The sequence below is a fragment of the Suricata suricatta genome, chromosome 9 (assembly GCF_006229205.1).
Source record: "Suricata suricatta isolate VVHF042 chromosome 9, meerkat_22Aug2017_6uvM2_HiC, whole genome shotgun sequence".
Lineage (NCBI taxonomy): Eukaryota > Metazoa > Chordata > Mammalia > Carnivora > Herpestidae > Suricata > Suricata suricatta.
The window spans coordinates 80,639,257-80,657,469 of NC_043708.1; the positions used below are offsets into that span (position 1 = coordinate 80,639,257).

At 54.6% G+C, this 18,213-nt stretch overlaps 1 protein-coding gene across 1 annotated transcript in view; it reads right to left on the minus strand.

Moving 5' to 3' along the window:
- PLCB2 (phospholipase C beta 2) overlaps positions 1-15,868 on the minus strand; it is a 19,803-nt gene extending 3,935 nt beyond the window's left edge. Inside the window, 26 exon segments of the mRNA XM_029951123.1 lie at positions 1-165; positions 284-349; positions 583-658; positions 782-876; positions 1,040-1,144; positions 1,672-1,771; positions 2,360-2,524; positions 3,039-3,193; positions 3,731-3,855; positions 3,996-4,080; positions 5,128-5,224; positions 5,354-5,460; positions 5,583-5,745; positions 6,319-6,403; positions 6,647-6,729; positions 6,990-7,147; positions 7,327-7,473; positions 7,563-7,729; positions 7,874-7,974; positions 10,428-10,503; positions 10,606-10,659; positions 10,745-10,824; positions 10,960-11,100; positions 11,728-11,796; positions 12,494-12,571; positions 15,472-15,868. The exon segment at positions 1-165 is cut by the window's left edge and continues 17 nt beyond it. Coding sequence (XP_029806983.1) covers positions 1-165; positions 284-349; positions 583-658; positions 782-876; positions 1,040-1,144; positions 1,672-1,771; positions 2,360-2,524; positions 3,039-3,193; positions 3,731-3,855; positions 3,996-4,080; positions 5,128-5,224; positions 5,354-5,460; positions 5,583-5,745; positions 6,319-6,403; positions 6,647-6,729; positions 6,990-7,147; positions 7,327-7,473; positions 7,563-7,729; positions 7,874-7,974; positions 10,428-10,503; positions 10,606-10,659; positions 10,745-10,824; positions 10,960-11,100; positions 11,728-11,796; positions 12,494-12,571; positions 15,472-15,555 — 2,827 coding nt within the window. The 5' untranslated portion in view covers positions 15,556-15,868.
- Positions 15,869-18,213: the final 2,345 nt, after the last annotated feature.

An 18,213-nucleotide genomic window follows, 5' to 3' on the forward strand; every position in this document is an offset into this window, starting at 1 on the left:
CCGGCGGCCCCAGCTCGGCCAGCTGCGCCGCGCCCCGCTGCAACAGCTCCTCCCAGCGCCGCGCGCCGCGCCGCTCCAGGTCCCGCAGCTCCTTCTCGTGCCGCCGCTGCAGCTTCACGACGCCCTTCAGCTCCCGCAGCTCCTCCGGGCTGGCAGTCCGTGGTTCTGCGGGGGCCGGGGTGAGGTGCGCCGCCTCCCAGACCCCCCCACCCCCACCCCGGCCTGGAGTCTAGGACCCTCCCCGGGCTCTTTCCCAAGATCACTGAGACTCCGCAGGCCTTACCCGCAGCTTCTTTCACGGCCTCCTCCCTGGCCCTGGCCCAGGCCGCTGCAAGAGCCACAGGGTGGGCTGAGAGGGGCACCGTTAGGGGGTTAAGGGGGTTTGTTCTGTCGGCTCCTCCCCGCTCCCTAGGAGGGGGGTGGGGGTGGCATTATGGGTCCCCTGTAGCGCACTTTCCCAGCGCTGAGGTTTCTGGCACCGTCGTTCCCATCCCAAGTGAAAGTCTGTTTTGAGGGGATGCTGTGGGTTCCCTGGAGAGGTCGAGGCCCTTGCAGTCTGTGGGAGGGCCCTGCAGTGCATACCTGCAGACGGGTTGTTCAGGGAGGCCAGCGCCCCATTGATGTGGCCGGTAACTGGACTCTCAGGTGGGAAGGGTTTCTGTGTGGGGAGAGCAGATTAGGAACATATCACCAACGTCTCTTGGTCTCTCAACCTGTGACCCTGCCCCCTCCCTCATCTTCCCTCCCAGAGGGCAAAGCTCCTGGACCAGGCAACACAGACCTCAGGCAGACCTCCTATGGCTTCCTTGAGCTTCACAGACTTCTTATCATGAGCGTTGAAGAACTTGATGGGATTGGCAAGCGCCACCGTCAGATCTGCATGCATAGGGGCATCACGGGCCTGGTTTGGAGATGTCCCTGGAAGCCTCCCCCCTCCTCACCTACCCCAGGGTGCCCTGTCCTGCCTCACTCTGGAGGCTGGTTTGAGGAGGGGGAGGGGGGATGGATCCAGGCTCCCAACATACTAAGGGCCTCCTACCTGCCCAGGTGTCAGGTACATAGTCCTTCATCTCCAGGAAGACGAAAAGCGCAGGCATGGTCAGGGGCATGTTGCTCTCACTGTGCAGGCACAGATGGTGGTAGCCTGTAGGGCATGACAGGGTGGCCAGTAAGCCATGCTTGTGGCCCCCCAGCACTGCACAGGAGCAGCTAGGTATGCGAGACTTGTGGCCTTAGAGTCTGAGAGGCCAGAGCCTGAGCCTGATTCTGTACCTTCCTGGTCATGTCACCTTGGGCAGTTTAGGTTAGACCTCTGAGATTTTCCTCAGCTGTGAAATGAGTGACTAGCGTCTACCCACCTGGTTATTGTTAGGATTACGTGAGAACGTGCTCTAAGCCCTAACTGATTATAAGTGCCCACTAAGTAATCAGCTGCTTGGGAAATTGCCCCAGTAGTTCTAGAATATTATAGACATTCTGATAGGTGGACAGAGGCCCGACCTCTGTCAGTTTCCTATTCTTGCCACACTCTTTAGGGCTGATAACATGAGAGGGTTAGGTAAGGTCTCAGGGCCACCTCCCTGAAGCAGTCCCACCCTCTGGACAGGCCCCTAATCCTGGCCTTTGTCTCTCAGACCGGCTGGCAACATCAAAGAAGGACTCCATCCTTACCAGAATTCAGGGCACTAATGGGGATGATGCGGTGTCCAAGAAATTTGTTGCCTTCCTCCATCACGGCCACCCTGAGGGAGGCCAGCTCAGGCATCAAGATCTAGGGAGAGTTCGGGACAGGACAAGCTAGGAGGTGGCCAAGCTATCCACCTCCCTAGCTTCAGAAAGTCTTAGCATCGGTGTGAGAACATGGCAGATGTTACCAGATTTGGCACACTCTAGGACACACACTTGGGCATCCTCTCAGCTCGTGCCATGACTGGTCCACACACGGGAGAAGGACTGGGTGTGCAGCCCAGGGCTCGGGGGTCCTGGTGTAGGCAGCCCTTGACAGCCTTGCCAATGAGCATCCAATGGGAGCAAAAGACGCTCACCATTCCGTGGCATTCTGTACTCTCGACTGGGAGTTCACATTTCTGCCTCTCATCCTAACAGCATGCTCTCTCGCTCGCTCGCTCTCTCTCTCTCTCTCTCTCACACACACACACACACACACACACACACACACACACACACACCTGCTCACAAATTTCTGTAAAGGTGGATTTTGGACTCTTAAAAATCAGGAAGGCATGGGGTGAGGGGTAGGGAGGGGAGAGGATGAAGGAAGTCTCTGTTTAGTTCCTCTTTTAAGTAAGTAGAGGCCAAGAAGTAGAGACAGACCCCAGCCCCTGCCCTAGCTCCCCACCTTCTCAAAGACAAAGGGCTCCTCTTTCCAGACAGGATTGATAGAGTTGGCACTGGGTGACAGCTTGGTGCGATAGCGCCTCTTGGGGTCCCCAGGAAGGCCAAACAGCTCCACTTCAACATAGGTGCGCACACTGCGTTCTGACAGGAACTGCCCAGAGATCACCTAGGGGGTGGGGGCCCATGGGAGGCCAGTGTGAGCTCTCCCACCCAGGCCCTTCCCTAACCCCTGGGGCCTCCAGCTCCTGTGGCTGAAGCATCCATTCTTGCACACTGTGCAGAGCCCCATTCAGCTGGGGCCGTGTGGCTCAAGGGTTACAGGTGAGCTCTTGGCGTCCAGGTGCTTCTAGTATTCAGGGAAGAAATGTGGGCCTCCCCAGGCAAGGAAGGAACAATGCCCTCCCCCAGGGCCTGGGGCTCCTGTGGACCCACACTGCCTACTCTTCTCCCCTCCCCCACCTCAGCCTCAGCCCTTCCCCTTGGTTTCCATAGGGACCAAGAGGCAGCCTCCAGTGCTGAGGAGGAGGCAGTTTCCAAGGCAACTTGCTACTGCATGAACTGTCTTGGGCTGAAGTTTTCAGGCTATCGGGGAGGGGGTTGGGAGTGGAGGAGTAGAGCTCCTGTGTCTTTCTCCTCAAGACCCCAACCCTCCCGGCCACTTGTCCACCTCGGGGCCTTGCCGTAATGGAAAGGGTGGTGGCTACCACCACGTCGATGCGGTCCACTGAGAAGGGGTTGAACTGCTTGTCTGGCCGGCGCATGAACTCATGCTTGAGGAGGTAGCCAGTCTGCCCATTGAACTCAAACAGCGCCATGTTCTGCTGCATGGGCAGGTCTGGGGGAACAAGGGCACTTGGTGAGGAAGGCCCAGCTGTAGGTCTGCACCCAGTCTCTATTTCCTGCATTTCTCAGCCTCTCCTATCTTGTGAATGGGGAGCTTGGGTGAACTGTGAGCATGAGGTCTCTCATGACCTAGCCTGTTTCCTTGGGGTGTCTCATCTCTCAGGAAGGCTCCACAACCTGGAGTCTGCAGAAAAAAGCCACGGCCAGACCACAGCTCACAGTGGGAGTTGAGGCCGGTGAAGCAGGTGTTTCCACAGACCCATTCAGGCAGAGCGGCCAGAACTCATGCCAGCACCCTGGCATCTTCACATACATACTCGTACACATGCAATCACATAGGCGTGAGCTGATGCATTTAGATCCCTAACAGCTCATACACCTGCATGTGCTCCCACAGCCTGAGCAAACATCAGGACATCCCATCTGTTCTAAAGACCTCCCCCCTTCCCCACAGGGATGGGGTGAATGTGGAAAAGGCAGGAGGTGGGGGAAGGTTCTCAGGGAGCCCTTTGTCTAGGAGCACCCTCACCCATCGTCTGGAAGTTGAGGGCAACCATCTGACAACCAGCATTCCAGAACATCTGGGGCATGTAGTTGGAGGAGTCCATGCGGGTGCCCTTAGGGTAAATGCGGCTCATCTGGCGCTTGTTGTAGCTGCCGCAGAGTTTAGGAGCCTGTCCAAAGGCCTCCCACACCAGCAACACCCACAGCTCCCTCTGGGAGCCCTGTCCCCCAGGTCTTCCCTGTCCCTCCACCCCAACCAGGGACCCTGGCTATTGAGGCCTCAAGGATACTCCACAAACTGCACTGAGGCCTTGGAGAGCAGGTCATAAGCCTTGAGCTCGGTGAAGGAGGAGATGACATAACTTCGGTTCTTCTCTGTATTGGAGAGAAAGGGCAGGGGGCCCATGTCAGACTGTCCTCCTCCCTCCTCCTTCCCCTCCCTTTGGGGTGACTCCCTCCAGCACATAGATCCCTCCAACTAGCATTTCCACTGAGGCCCAAGGGCTTGGGGGGCCGAGCTGCTGTGCAGATCTGTTTGGGGGACGGTGTGCGAGGGTTAAAAGGTATATGTGGGAGACATGCCCAGGGATAGGGTGAGTGCCACAGTCCTGCAGAGTGAGGAGTGCATGCCCTGGATGGCACAGGAACATGCTGTGATGTGCCAACAGTGAGCATGCAAGTTCTGGCTGAATATGAGGGGTGGGGGTGGGGTGGGAGGTATATACCACGGATGGGACATGCCATGGCTGGGAACAGGTGGGGCTGCAGGGTGCAGGGCCAGGGGTGAGGAGTCAGTGTTGCAGAAGTACACACTGCACAAGTGTACGCAGAAAGAGGTGTTCACCTGGGCGACATGCCCAGAGGATGAGGGGAAGGCACTCAGGAGAAGATGAAGTTAAATAGCATGGGTGTGCACAGGAAGGGAAGGGGGCAAGGGGCAGGTGTGCACTGGCCCTTGTGTCTGCCTTTGACCCTTCCCAGGAGTTCTCATGCCTGGGGGAGGGGGGGGGGAGGGGAGGGGACAGCGCTCCTGGGCTTGGGCCAGTCCAAGGCACCTTTCAGCCCTGAGAGCCACAGAACCTGCAGGAGCCTGCAGGAGCCCCAGGCCAACAGTGCTAAGATGGCCTGTCATAAGTAGCCTGCCTGTCATGGACACACTCCAGAGCATTCTGGTAGGTGCCAAGTTCCTCACTACAGTGCCGGGAAACTGGAAGCCACTACCACTTAAACAAGTCCTTTGCCTGACTCCTCTGTTGGCTATTTATAGACAGGGCCCCTGAGTCCAAGAAAGGGGGGGGGATCCTTCTTCCTCTTCCCCCCACCCATCAAACTCTGCTGTCAGGATGCACTTCTTAAGGGCCTTCTCCTGAATCTAGCCTCATCTCTAGCTAACCACCTTCCTCCCACTTCATGCTCACTTACGGGCAGAGAACTCAAAGGAGATGAACTTGGTGGGTTGGATGTAATTCACTAGGCTGGACATCTCCTCATAAGCCGTCACCTCCAGGCCTGCCGTGCCCTAGGGAAGAGAGGGGAGGGTAGAGAAGGGGAGGGCAGGTGCAGAGCCCAGGGAGGTGGCCCCATGCCCGCACCTGGAGGGCTCCGCAGTGGACACAGCAGAAGGGGCTCGGGGCTGCCCTCTACACACCTCATCTGACTGCATCTTCTTGATTTCTTCCTCATTCAGGCTTCCTGACTCCTCCTCCTCTTCCACCTCTTCCTCCTCTGGCTCTGCCCCTTCCTCACCAGTCCATGCTGCCACATGCAGCTCCATCAGCACTGGGACCTGGGGACCCCATACACCCCCTCCAGGCCCAGCCCCTGTCTCCCCCTCCAGATGCTTCCCCACACATCCCGCCCCTCCCAGGCTGACTTACCTGCGTCCTCACCCACAGAGGCATTGGGTGGGCAGTCTCCCTCAGCCTCCCCACCCAGCTCCTGGCTAGGGCATGCTGGGCCAGAAAACTGGTTCTTTTTATTCTTGATGAGGATCTTGCCTCGGAGATCCTCGGGGCTGGGCAGGGGGATGCCTGGTTTCAGCTGAGGGAGAGGGGAGAGGGTCAATACCATCCCTCACCTTCAGGGTACAGCCTCAGCTCCTCTATACCAAGCTGCTCTCCATCTGCCCCACCTGCTTCTCTAGCCTCGCATCCCACTGGATCCTGTCGTGTACTGCACTCCTGTATGACCCAACTTACCCAGTTCCTCAGACAACACTCTTCTCACTCAGCTGCCTAGAATACTCTTTTCTACTCTCACCAAAATAATCCAGTTTCCCTCTCAGAATTCAGCTTAGCCATCCCTTCCTCTAGGAAGACTTCCCTGATCCCCAAGTACTCCCATAGCAGCCCCTGGGTGTGATGGCTTGGATACTTGTCTATCTCCCCACTAAAGGGTAGCAACCTCAGGGCTGGAACTGTGTCTTTGTCACTTACATAGCCCCAAAGCCCAACACAGTGCCTGACACATGGTAGATGATAAGATCCTGGCCCCATGATCCTCCCAGATAAATCCCAATATTCTCTGGGGACATCTGCCTCCTTAACCTGGCCCTGACCCTGCCCTGGACCCCCAGCCCCCAGGCTCAGATGCCCCACAGCAAAGTCCACTCACTGGGAACTTTTCCAGAGGCTCTGTGAGGAGCATGTCCCCAAACATCGTCCGGCAATACTCAGCCATCTTGGCCTGCTGGCGGGGTCTGCAGGGAGCAGAAGTGGGGTAGGTTTCAGCAGCTCTACCCGACTCTTGTCCATCCTTCTGGGCCCCTGATCTAGGTCATCAGGGGCACAGGCAGGAGAACCTAGGGTCCCAAGGAGCTTGGGTTGAAATCCAGGAGAGAGCTGGAGGGCATGGCTAGAGGTGGGGGACAGTTGCGGGGGGCAGCTGCAGGCAGGAGATGGGGACAGGAGAGAGAATGAGGCTGAACAGGTCTGACACATACGAGTCCACATGGTTTTCAAATGACAGGATGACAGGATAGGGGGAGGTCTTAAAGGCACTTTCTGCAATGGCTTCAATTGCTTCCTGGAGGAGAAGGGGGCACAGCCAAATGGAGGTCAGTGCTTTGGGTCCCCCACCCCCAGCAGCACCCTTCCCCACTCCCCAGTTTCAGGACACACACAGAACTGGGGGGGCCACTGCTCACCCTGTTTCCTCTGGTCCCTTCACTGGTCAAGGCGTCCCAGCCCTCCCTCCTTTCAGCTGCACTCACCCACTCCCCCACCCCCGCCACCAGGGCCCTTCCCTAGTCCCACTACATCCAGCTTCCTGACGCTGAGTCTGACCTTGAAATAGATGTCGGTGGTCATGGTAAAGCCGTGGGTGATGATGGGCTCCTCCTCGGGGGGCCTGCCCTTCCAGCAGTCCAGCTCCACGCAGCGACAGCCAGCCAGCAGCACCTGGCGGTACATCTCAGCCGAAGAAAGGCCAGAGAACTGGCCAGCTGCACCAGAGCAAAAGGGAGAGGCGAGGGCTTCACCAGAGGCTGGTCCAGCTCATCCCAGCCCTCTCCAACACAGTCTGTCCTTTTGCAGCCCATGGGCGATCCCTACGAGGGATGGATTCGGGGAACAGGAGCAGCCCCCATAAAAGGAGAGGTCGCAATGAGGTCACCCTGGTCACCTGTCAGGTAGGTGTTGTGTGAGGAGTTGATGAAGTAATGGTTGAGTGGCTGCGTCATGTCTTGGTGGAGTAGCAGCTTGTCCTGGGCCAGCACACTGTTCTCTGGCCCACAGAGGAACCACACCATGCCCTCAGGTGACAGCTGGCCTGGGGGTCAAGGGAAAGCTGTCAGGGCTGCAGCCTGGTTGCCAGAGTGGGTCAGGCCCACCTGGATGAGGGGCTCCCTCAGTCCTCACCCCTCTGCACGTTGATTGCACTGGGCTCGTACTGGTCGATGAGGCCCCGCACTTGGTCAGGCCTTGCCGGCGGATACAGCAGAGAGTTGAGGCGGGAGTCCCTCTGTTTCTGGTTGATGAATTTGGTCAGGTGCTCCTTGGTCATGTAGGGTTTGGCCTTGGCGTGGCTGCAGGCCAGAGAGGTCTATAGCCCCTGGGCTGGGGAGCATGGACCACTGCCTACTCCAGAGAAGCCACCTAATTCCCAGCATAGCAAGTGGGATTTTAGCCACCACCCCTTCTCCATGCCCAACTCTGCTAAGGAGGCTCACTAGGAAGTGAAGATCTCATCTATTTCTGGCCGAGGACAGAGGCTCATGAGGAAGCTCTTGTAGACGGATTCTGGGAAGTCCTCAGGGTTGATGGCATCATTCTGCAGGGGGGATAGTCACCTGATCATTCCTGTTCCACCTTCTCCACAAATGAGGCCCAGCCGTCCACAAGGGGGCCTGTCAGAGGGAGGGCTCAGGGCAGGCCAAGCAGCATCAGGTACACCCCCAAGCACTCGCTTCTCAAGGCACTGGTTGCGGAGCAGAGAGCATGCTTAGCTGGTTTGCCTTGCCCCTGAACTTGGACATTGGCTAGTCCCTTGGCTGGGGCAGGATCAGAACTAAGGGATGATCAGAGCAGGGAGGAAAAGAGGTTAGGAGCAAGTGGTACTACTGTCAGAGCAATTGGCTGTCGTTTTCGTTAGGTGGAGGACAAATTTTCCAAAAGACACAACTTTAATGTAAACTGTGCACCGGACAGTAGGGCCCCCAGATGCACGAAACAAAAACTAACAGAACTGAAGGGAGAAATAGACAATTCAACAATAGTGGAGACACCAAAGAGCCCAAGGAACAACAACCAAAAAAGACAAACTGCACTTCCTCCAAACTAAAAACTTGTTTGCTTCAGTGCATACCATCGAGAAAGTGAAAAAGTCCACAGAATAGGAGAAAATATTGGTACAGAAGATGTCCAGTAAAGGGACAACTAATAGTAAACAGACAACCCAATGGAAAGACAGGCAGTAGATTAGAATAGACATTTCTTCAAAGAAGATATGCAAATGACCAGTAAATATATGAAAAGATGCTCAATCTCATTAGTCATTTGGGAAATGCAAATCAAAACCACAATGGGATACCACTTAACTCCCACAGGATGACTAAAATTGTAAAAAGACAGACAACAACAAGTGATGGTGAGGAAATTGGAACCCTCATGTGTTGCTGGTGTGATTGTAAAATGGTCAGTCATTTTGGAAAACAATTTGGCAGTTCCTCAAAATGTTAAATAGGCAGTTGTTAAATAAATAGTTTACCCAACTATTCTACCTCTAGGTGTAGAGAATTGAAGACAAAAGTCAAAATCATGCACACAAATATTCATAGCAGCATTATTCAAAATAGCTGAAAAGTAGAAACAACCCAAATGTCATCAACTAACGAATATACATAAGCCACATGTTATCCGTCCAAACCACGGGATATTACTCAGCAGTAAAAAGGAATGAAGTACTGATACATGTTACAACATGGAAGAACCTTGAAACCCTTAAGCTAAATGATTGAAACCTGACACCAAAGAACACGTATTGTATGATTCTATTTACGTGAAATGTCCAGATTAGGCAACTTTATAGAAGTAGTGACAAAATAGACTAGTGGTCTCCAGGGATTCTGTGTTTTTGCATTCCATCCCAGAAAACCCTGTTCTGTGTCTTCCAGGATCATACTGGAAGGCCAACATCAGTCTCGGTTTGGAGCAGAGGGTCTGAACAAGAGAGCAAGACCGTATCTCCCTAGGCCTGGATCTTGGACCCATCAGCTCAAAGGAAAGATGGGTCAGTGGGTCCTAGTGGGACACAAGGAGAACTGACACATAAGGAGCACTTAGCCAAGGCGGGAGCTCAGGAGGTAGAACCACAGAGTGGATGTGCAGCCAGCAGCGCCGGCAGCAGGGCATTCTGCAGGAGCCCATTCCCACCTCTCTCTAACTCGGTGCCTGCATTCCTATGACTGACTCCATCAAGGGGTCACTAACTGTGACTGGAGGAGGGTAGTCTTCCTGGGGCCCACATGAATGGATGATCCATAAGGGTCTTAGTTTTATTTATTTATAACAATAATTTCTTATCAGGAGACCAAACTCCATGGGGTGCAGGCAGTGCCCCCATAGGCACAGGGGACTGAGATCCACTCCCCTAGCCAGGCATGAACACTGGGCTCAGGCTGCATCTGCCCAGAGGGCTCATTTTTGCAGTCCACATAAGGCTCCTCATGGAGTGACCCTGCACACAACTTGTAATTTAACATTATTTAACCTGAAGGGGAAGAAATGTTTTCCTGCGTTAAGCTAAAGGCTGTGTCCTGGAAGCTTCAATGCTTGGTCTGTTCTCCTCCCCTCACCCTGTACAACTAGCCCCATCCCCACATTTCAGACCCCTGCAGATTGCCCCCATCCCTGCTGACCTGATCTCCCTCCTCTAGGTGAAAACATTCCCTCTCAACTTTCATTTCAAGGCTAGAATGGGGATGCACCCACCTTGGCTACTTGTCCTGAACACGGTCCACCACCTATTGCCCACACAGCCACCCAGGGGTAGACAGTGTAGACCAACCTGCTCTGGACCCAGGCACCTCACCCCCATTGCCTGGGTCCTGTCTCTGTGCCTAATATCAGAACCCAGTGCTCTAGGGTTAACTGGCTTTTGGGCTGTTGACCGGGCTGTGCTATCATCCCTGCCTTTGCCGCCCCCCACTAGGCCTGGCTACATTGGTCTCTTGTGACAGTCAGCTCAGGTGAAAGGGGGTGGGCTGGGGTGGGGGAACCACTCACCTTGCCTTTCGGCAGGTGGCAGGCACTGAGGGCAGCTTCCACCCGCTTGCGATCAGCAGGAAACATCTGGAAAAAACTGAAGGAGCAGAGAAAGGCACCAGGCAAAGAGAAGGGTCCTAGAGAGGAAAGGCTTTGAGGAGCTGGACGGAAGTGTGGGAAGAGAGTTGGGGAAACTCACTTCTTTACGGGAATCTTCCCTTCAGGATTGAGCTGCATCTTGAGCTTTACCAGGCTGGTGGGGCAGAAAGCAGCTCATTTAGGCCCTGGGGCTGCCACATTTAACTCCGCACACCAAGGTCCGGCAGGCAGGCACTTACATTTTGTCCAGGAAGGTGCTGCGACAGGCATTGGCTGTCAGTGGGTGCTTGACCAGAGCCAGTACATCTTCAGCCCAGTTCTGTAGGACCCCAGGTCACAGCAGTCAGACCCCTGCCCACACAGGTGCACCCACCCCCTGCAACCCAGGCCTGTCTCTCAGGAAGCACAGGCTCCAGGTGCCCAGCCCCAGGCCAGGTGCGCCCCCACCATGCACCTTGCCCACATTCTCCTTGTAGGAGACAAAGTTGTGGAAGGTGAGGTCCACCATGTCAGGGCCAGACACCACAGTGAGCGTCTTTAGCAGGAAGTTGTTGTCAGGAAAGTCCATGTTGAAGACATCCCGGAGCTTCTGGCTCTGCAGCAGGCGGTGACACAGGGTCAGAAGTATGCCCCCATCCCTGCCCAATGTGGCTCTCCCTGTCCCTCCCCCTCAGCACTTGAACTATGGCCACCTAGGGTGGAGTCCCATCCCCATCTGAGGAGCCATGGTTCCCAGCATCTTCACATCCCCGACTGCAGGGGGCGGAGTGGAGATGGAGAGCCCACCGGAAGGGATGAACCCAGCAGCAGGGCCTGGGAGGTCCTTGTATTTTGTTTGCCGCTTTTCTTTTGAAGATGAATTCTTATGTCCCAGTCTAATGGAATCCAGCTTCCTACCCATCCCTTCTTTCAATTTTCCTATTGGCGTTAGGCAAATGTAGGCAAGCCAGAGGGGGATGGCACAAGCAATACCTCCCAGACAGTCCAGGGTGCTCTAGGGGCAGGCACTTACTGCACAGCATCTCTTTTTATTGTTTCCTGGTATCAAAGCTCTGGAAAGCTCAGAACAGCCATGTCCCTTCCTCTGCTCTGGCAGGAGGCCCTGCTGCCCAGCCTGGGAACTCTTCCCCTTGCTCCAGAGATTAGGCTTCCCACACCCACAGAGCTTGGCCCCACAGAGCTTGTGGCCATGCTGAGCCTGGGATGCCACTGGCCCACCTACCTTGGGTATCTTGGCAAACTTCCCAAAGCGAGTATCCCTGATGCTGGTGATATCCAGAAATTCTATCTCCTGGAGGGTACCCCAATAAGGAGCAAAGAAGGGAGGAGAACAAAAGGGTCAGTCACAAATGAAGAGCAGAGCGAAGGGAACTTCCAATACCCTTCACATCTTGACCAGTTGCCTTCTGTAAATGCCCAAACTCTCTGGGGTGGCCTGAACCCTAGCCTTCCCTTCCCACCAATCAGGTTCTCCCTACTCATGGGATCCTCCTCCCTTCCTCTCTCCATTCCTTCCCTGGCCATTTAAGTTACTCAGTGGTCTTGCCTGGTCTTACTCAGTGGTCTGTGCCCTGTGGTCTTGCCCATACTATCCTGAACTCTCCCCAGGTTCCCCTCCCTTCCCTCCATCCAGGTACTGAGACCCTACTTGAACGCTCTGAGCCCCCAGTTTACCCAGAACCACAGGTAGAGAATCTGCCTTCAGTGGCAGTTCTTTTTCCTTTCTCTCTCTCTCTGTCTGTCTCTCTCCAAGGGATGCTAAGTCTGGAATATCTTGACCTGAGGCGGTCATGGTTGGAGGGACTGCATCCTCCCGCCCAAAACAAATAGACTCAGCCCACAGGAGACCCCCACCCCCACCAGCCACGCTTCCAGGTCTTTCTGTACTCCCTGAGCATTCACACCTCCTCCCCTACATTATCATAAGTCTGCTTTGACTCAATGGATCAGCAGGAGCTCAGGACCATGGTAGGTAGGGGCTGCTTCACCTTACTCTGATATGTCCAATATAAGTAGTAGCCCTTGGGATCCACGCGGAGGATGACCGGGGAGGCTATTGTAGTTTCCTATTGACCGAAGTGGTAAAGGAAGGGAAAGAGGGAGGAAGGAAGGAAGGAAGGAAGGAAGGGAGGGAGGGAGGAAGGAAGGAAAGAAGGAAGGAAGGAAGAAATAAAAGGCAGAAGGGGTTAGCTCTCTGCTCTGAGACTTCAGGCCAAGCTTCCCTGTCCCAGGCCAGGGGTTTCAGACCTCACCATCTCCCCTTTACAAACGACTTCCTGCTAATCCATCCAACTGTTCCATAAACACCAAATCCATTCCCACCTCCAAGCCTAAGAACCCAACCCTCCCCTGCCTGAAATGCCTTCAAAGAGCACCCCAAGTCTCTCCTCTTCTGAAAAGCCTTCCCTGAAACATGCTGTAACAGTGTGTGAGTGGTTCACACACCTACAAGCCCATCCAGAAAATCCCCAAGGGCTTTTGTGCTCCAGAGAAACAAGCCTGTGCTGTAGCATAAGCTAGGCCACAAGTTTCTGTGTTAGCCCATGAGCTAGCTCCATGTTTGCCAAAGAGCCAGGGAACGGCTCTAAATTCTTGTTCCACTCACAGAGTACACAGGCTATCTTACATGTTAATCATTTTCCTATGCATATGCAACAAGATAATATAATTAAAGTTTCCAATAAGGCATGGTAGTTGCTGTACCCCAAATCACACCAAATGCGTAATTTACAAAGGACTAATGGTCAAAACAAGGTTCTCAGGTCAGGGGTGGTTAGACTGTAAGGAAAAGAAACCACTTTGGGAGGGTGCTAATTTTAGAGAAAGCTATGTTGTAAGCTCTATTCCCTTCCCTCCCAAAGGGAGGGTTGGCAAGGGTGCCTGACCCCTCACTTTAAATATAGTGAGGGGTTTCAACTGTTCTTAGAAAACTTTGGCCATGCCCGTAGTTGTGGGGCAAAGTAGACTGGAGTCTGACTCCTGCCCAGGAAACTGAGTGTCAGAGGCATTGGGATGCTGGTTGTGCTAGATGAACCCAAACTTCAGAGTCTGTTGGGGCAGTGAACACAAGAGTATATGCTGGGGTCCTGAGGGGGCCGGTGGGAAAGAGGGGCAGAGTCCAAAACTACAGGAAAGGGTAGTCTCAGAGGGTCTCCTCACTCTGAGGAGAATCCTCCAAAGTGTCCACTAGAGAAAGAATAAGCCTAACATTCTGCCACACTCAGAAAGCATGAGCCAACTCATGACAGCACCTGTTCATGAAGGACTTTGATACCTCTCTCCCTTGTCTGTCCCTGCACCCCATAGTAGGGAGGGCTTGGTAGAAGATCAGGGAATCCTGCCTTCACAGAGCACGTGCAGCCCACTTATAACCATTCCTAGAAGGAGGGCAGAAGATGTCATCCAAAGTAAGATTTGAGTTTTGAATTGAAACTAGTTTCTGAAATAAGATTGGGTTTTATGAGAAGTGACAGTAGGATTGTTTGTTCCCCAAGAGTGAACGGAATGTCTTGTGACTGGCTGACTTTCCTTCCACGGGCAGGAGAAGAGCTTCTCCCACCAAATATATTGTCAAGGGACCATGGGAGGCAACATTAAATGGGGAGTTGGTTACATCTTTTGCATTGTGCTCATTCAACATGACATAACATACTCAAGTCAGCGGTCAACTGGGCTGAAGGCAGTCTGAGCAGAGCCCTGTCTCACAGCTGCGTGTGCCCTGTGACTAGGCTTGGGAGAGTCCTGCTCATGGAGGTCAGGATTCCGGGGTCATGCAGTGCCCTGCCTCAGGGAAGGGAGTGGGGCAACCAGTTATGAGTGTAATCAGTAGGGCTACCAGGTACTGGCTTGCAGAGAAGGCCCGATAGCATGTCCCCACCCCTAATGATCCTCTGCCTGGTCAAGTTATACACACTTCCCAGAGGAACCGAGAGAGGCCACTTCATTTTTCATTCTGAGCCACTTCCCCCATTCCACAGTCTCCTGGGACATGTCACCACCATGGCACATCCCCCACACCACTCCTAGGGAAGCAGAAAGCATCTAGCCAGGGGCCTCCTACCCATAGTCATGGCAACCAGATTATTCAGCCTAATGTAGAGGCCCTGGCTGCCTTAACTCAGACCCAGAACCCTCTCATCCCCGCTGTAAGGAGAATGAACCAGCCCTAAGGGCCCCACACACATACCCCTGGGCCTTCCAGTTCCCTTCCTGGGACCAGCCAACTGTGGCTCCAATTCTGGGCCCACCTAGCAGCCTCACAAAGGACCCCAAATTGTTCTCCTCATTGCCCAAGAGAATCCCTGGCCTCTCCAACACATTTTCAGGGGTCAGGAGGACCAGAGTCTGGGAAACAGGGCCGTCTGGGAAGGCACAGATAGCGGAAACAAAAATACAAGGCAAAGCAGTGGTTTCACCCTTTCCTTACAGACAGGGAGCCCGGCTGAAAACCCCCAGCAGAAGCAGAAGTCTCTCAGTTCCCTCCCAGCAGCAGCCTCCAGGTCTCACTTAGGGTCCCCCGGCCTTGTGTGGTGCCCCACAGCAGCTCAGGGAAGAGGAGCAAGAGTGGGGCATCTATGCCGGGAATAGCGGCCTGCCTCAGCTCTGGGGCATTTTCCTCCCAGTGATGCTGAGACCAGGAACAACAAATCCTGCTTGTCTTGGGGGCTTTGGGGAAGGACAGACCCAAACCCAAAGAAACTCTCTCCTGTGACCACCCAGGCAGCCCATCCTTTTCTTACACCCAGATACGGAGCCCTAGCCCGGGCAGCCCAAGACACACACTCAGGGGCACACATGCTCACCCCCAGGTTTGTTTATCCAGAACGTTGTATCAGCTGCCTGGCCAAGCCACACAGGCGCCTGGTCCATCAGACATAAACCAACCCACCCACCCCAACAAGGCCCCTGATGACAGGGCTCCCACCACCCCAGTGCCCCAGCAGCCCACAGCCCCTGCCCCACTCACATCGTCCCATTTGATGAAACGCTCCCCTTGGCTCAGATAAGCCTTCACCTTGAGGGGCAGCAGGATGGGGTTGAGCAGAGACATACTGCTAAGCGTCCCTCTTTGGAGAGGCTGCACAGGCACGCGTGGGTAGGAGGAGGGAAGGAAGGAAGGCCGGCAGGAGGAGAGCTTGGCTGGGCTCACATGGCACCCGCCCTAAGCGGGTCCGGAAGTCTGGATACTCTTATAGCCCACGAGTGGCAGTGGCCGGGGGCAGAGCTGAATGCTTTGGCCAGAGGCCCATCTATCTTTTAAATGGGTCTCCTCCCCCCTCTGCCTTCAGTGGGGAGCTGTGGTCACTGCTCCTGCCCAGGGAGGTTAGGCTCCCCTCCACAAAGCCCCCGCCCTCACCCTGTGCCTCAGCACTTCCTGCTCAGGGCTTCTTCCTTCTCTGTGCTGTTCAGCTGTTCAGGACTGAGGGGCGGGTCCTCAGAACAGGTCACCTTGGAGCTGGGGGCCTCAGTCCCAGAAGCAATCTCTGGTCAGATGCAGCTGAGGAGCTGGAGAAGGAACAATGCGGGGACCCCCTGGGGATGCTACTGCCCAAGCTGGGCCTGAGGGGAGGGTGTAAGGAGCTCACCAGGGGAAGGGACCTCCACAGAGGTGGGCTCTAAAGCATAGGAGTCTCTCTCCATGAGAGAGGAGACTTGAGGAGGCTAGGACCACCCTGGAGGGGGGAGTTGAGGCTGGGGTGGGGCCCAACTGGGATTTAGTGTTTTGAATAAGCAAAATTTGCTGAACACCTGGCTCTTCTTTCTCAATGCTTCCTCCCATGAAAATGAGGTATAAGTGAGGCAATCAGGCCCCTCACCCACCACACTTACCTCCTCTCAGCCCTGAGGGCCTGGGAGAGGTCTAGAACTCTCACAAACCAAACATGACTCCACACACAGCAACCTTTGCCACCAGCCTTCACTATGCTCTCTTGCCCAGCTCTCTGCTCAGTGCCCAGGGCCTGGGGTGCAAGCAGGAGGGGGCAGGAGGCTGCTTGGAGAGGCCCCAGCTCTGGCTGCCTGCCCAGGGTGCATGGACCTAACACTGACTGAGCCCAGGGAGCTCAGTCCCAGCCTCGCTCAGCCAGCCCACTTCCTCTTGCCTAACCTGCTCCTCTTTATCACCCTTCTTAGCTTAGCAGGGGGAGCAGGGAGCTCTGCCCAGGACTTCCTTCCCCTCTGAGGGCCTGGCTTTCTGCCTCAGGTCCCACTGTGAGCCTTTGTTCCATCCCCTAACGACTGGAGGGCCCTCACCCAGGCCCTAGGACTGCCTCTACTGGCCAGTCTGGGCCAGGGCGGGAGGATGGGGGCCACTGAGGGCTGGAGCTAAGGGGATTCCTAGCCAAAACTAATCCCCAGAAAAGTGATTCTAAGACCACTGCGGTGGATTCTGTAACAACGCCTGACAGTCTGTGGAAGCAGTTCTGGAACCCGGTCCATGCTTTCATGCCCCTCTGCCTTCAGGACTCATCCTCTGTCTCCTCCCTCCAAACCTTCTGTCTGTCTGTCAGCACTCCTCCCTCCAGCCAGCTGTGGGCCCCTCTGGGGCCCCTGCAGTTCCCATTCCCTCCCTGGGATCAGGTTCTCGCTTGGTCTGCTTGAATGCATTTTGCAAGGGAAATCCTTGCCCTTTCCCAAAGACCCTACACCTGTCACCTGCAGCCACCTCTGGTCTTGTACCCAAGGTCCTTCCTCCTGTCTGCCTGGAAAGACAATACCCTCCCTCTCCCTCAACTTCGGGAGAGACGAGACAGGCTCCTCTCTTTTCGTGAGATTGAGGGTGCCACAGGAAGGCAGGGATTTCAGTACTCCTTACTCTGATCTTTTCAATCATGGGCTCTGAAGGTTGAGGCCCTAATCCACAGAATAAAGCCTCACCCATCTTCTCCCAGTGATGGCAGTGCCTAGACCCAGTTCTTAAGACCCCCAATTGTAGCTTCAGTGGGGCCTCTAGTCTCCTGCCCTTATCCTACCTAATGGCCCTCAGAAAGCAAGAAGTCCACGCAGCAAGGAGAGCCAGGAAAACCTTCATCAAAAAGGATTAAAAAAAAAAAATACATTACTTTTCCTAAAATGTGAATTGACAAAAATATCATGTAAATAATGGTAGAGTGGATATAGAGAAAATCATGGAGGTCACACAAATAACCAGTTTGGGAAATGTGGCTCTTGGGCTAAGCTGAGTAGCAGGCACCCCACGCTGGCTGCCAATCTCCCCCTACCCAGGGCAGAAGGTAGAAGGGTGAGGATGCCCCCTGCTGGGCGCACTGGAAAGCATGTGCCTCCTAGTGAAAGACTAGGGATCCAGGGAAAGCCAACTGTCAGGGAAGTCACTGGAGGGTCTGTGTCATGGTGATTCGTGTTTGCTGGGGAGTTTGGCATGTGTGAGCTTTGGCGGTGAGAATCTACACTCAACATAATGCCTCCCAAGGAGATGCTGGTGCCTAGAACCTAGGAGACAGGTCTCAAATTCTTGTGCTCACTTGGTGGTTTTGTGTGGGGACCTTGTGCTGTGGTTTTCCAACCTGTTCAACAGTGAAGATTAGTGGGGGAAGTTAAACTGACCTTCCGGTTATAGCCAAACAAGAAAGTCAGATGAGATTGGTTTCTTACCTGATGCCATGACTTACCTGATAGAGCAGTGAAGTTCAAGAGCCTGGAGGCCTACGGTGCACTTTAGGCCAATGGCTAGATACTTTTGGAATGAAGA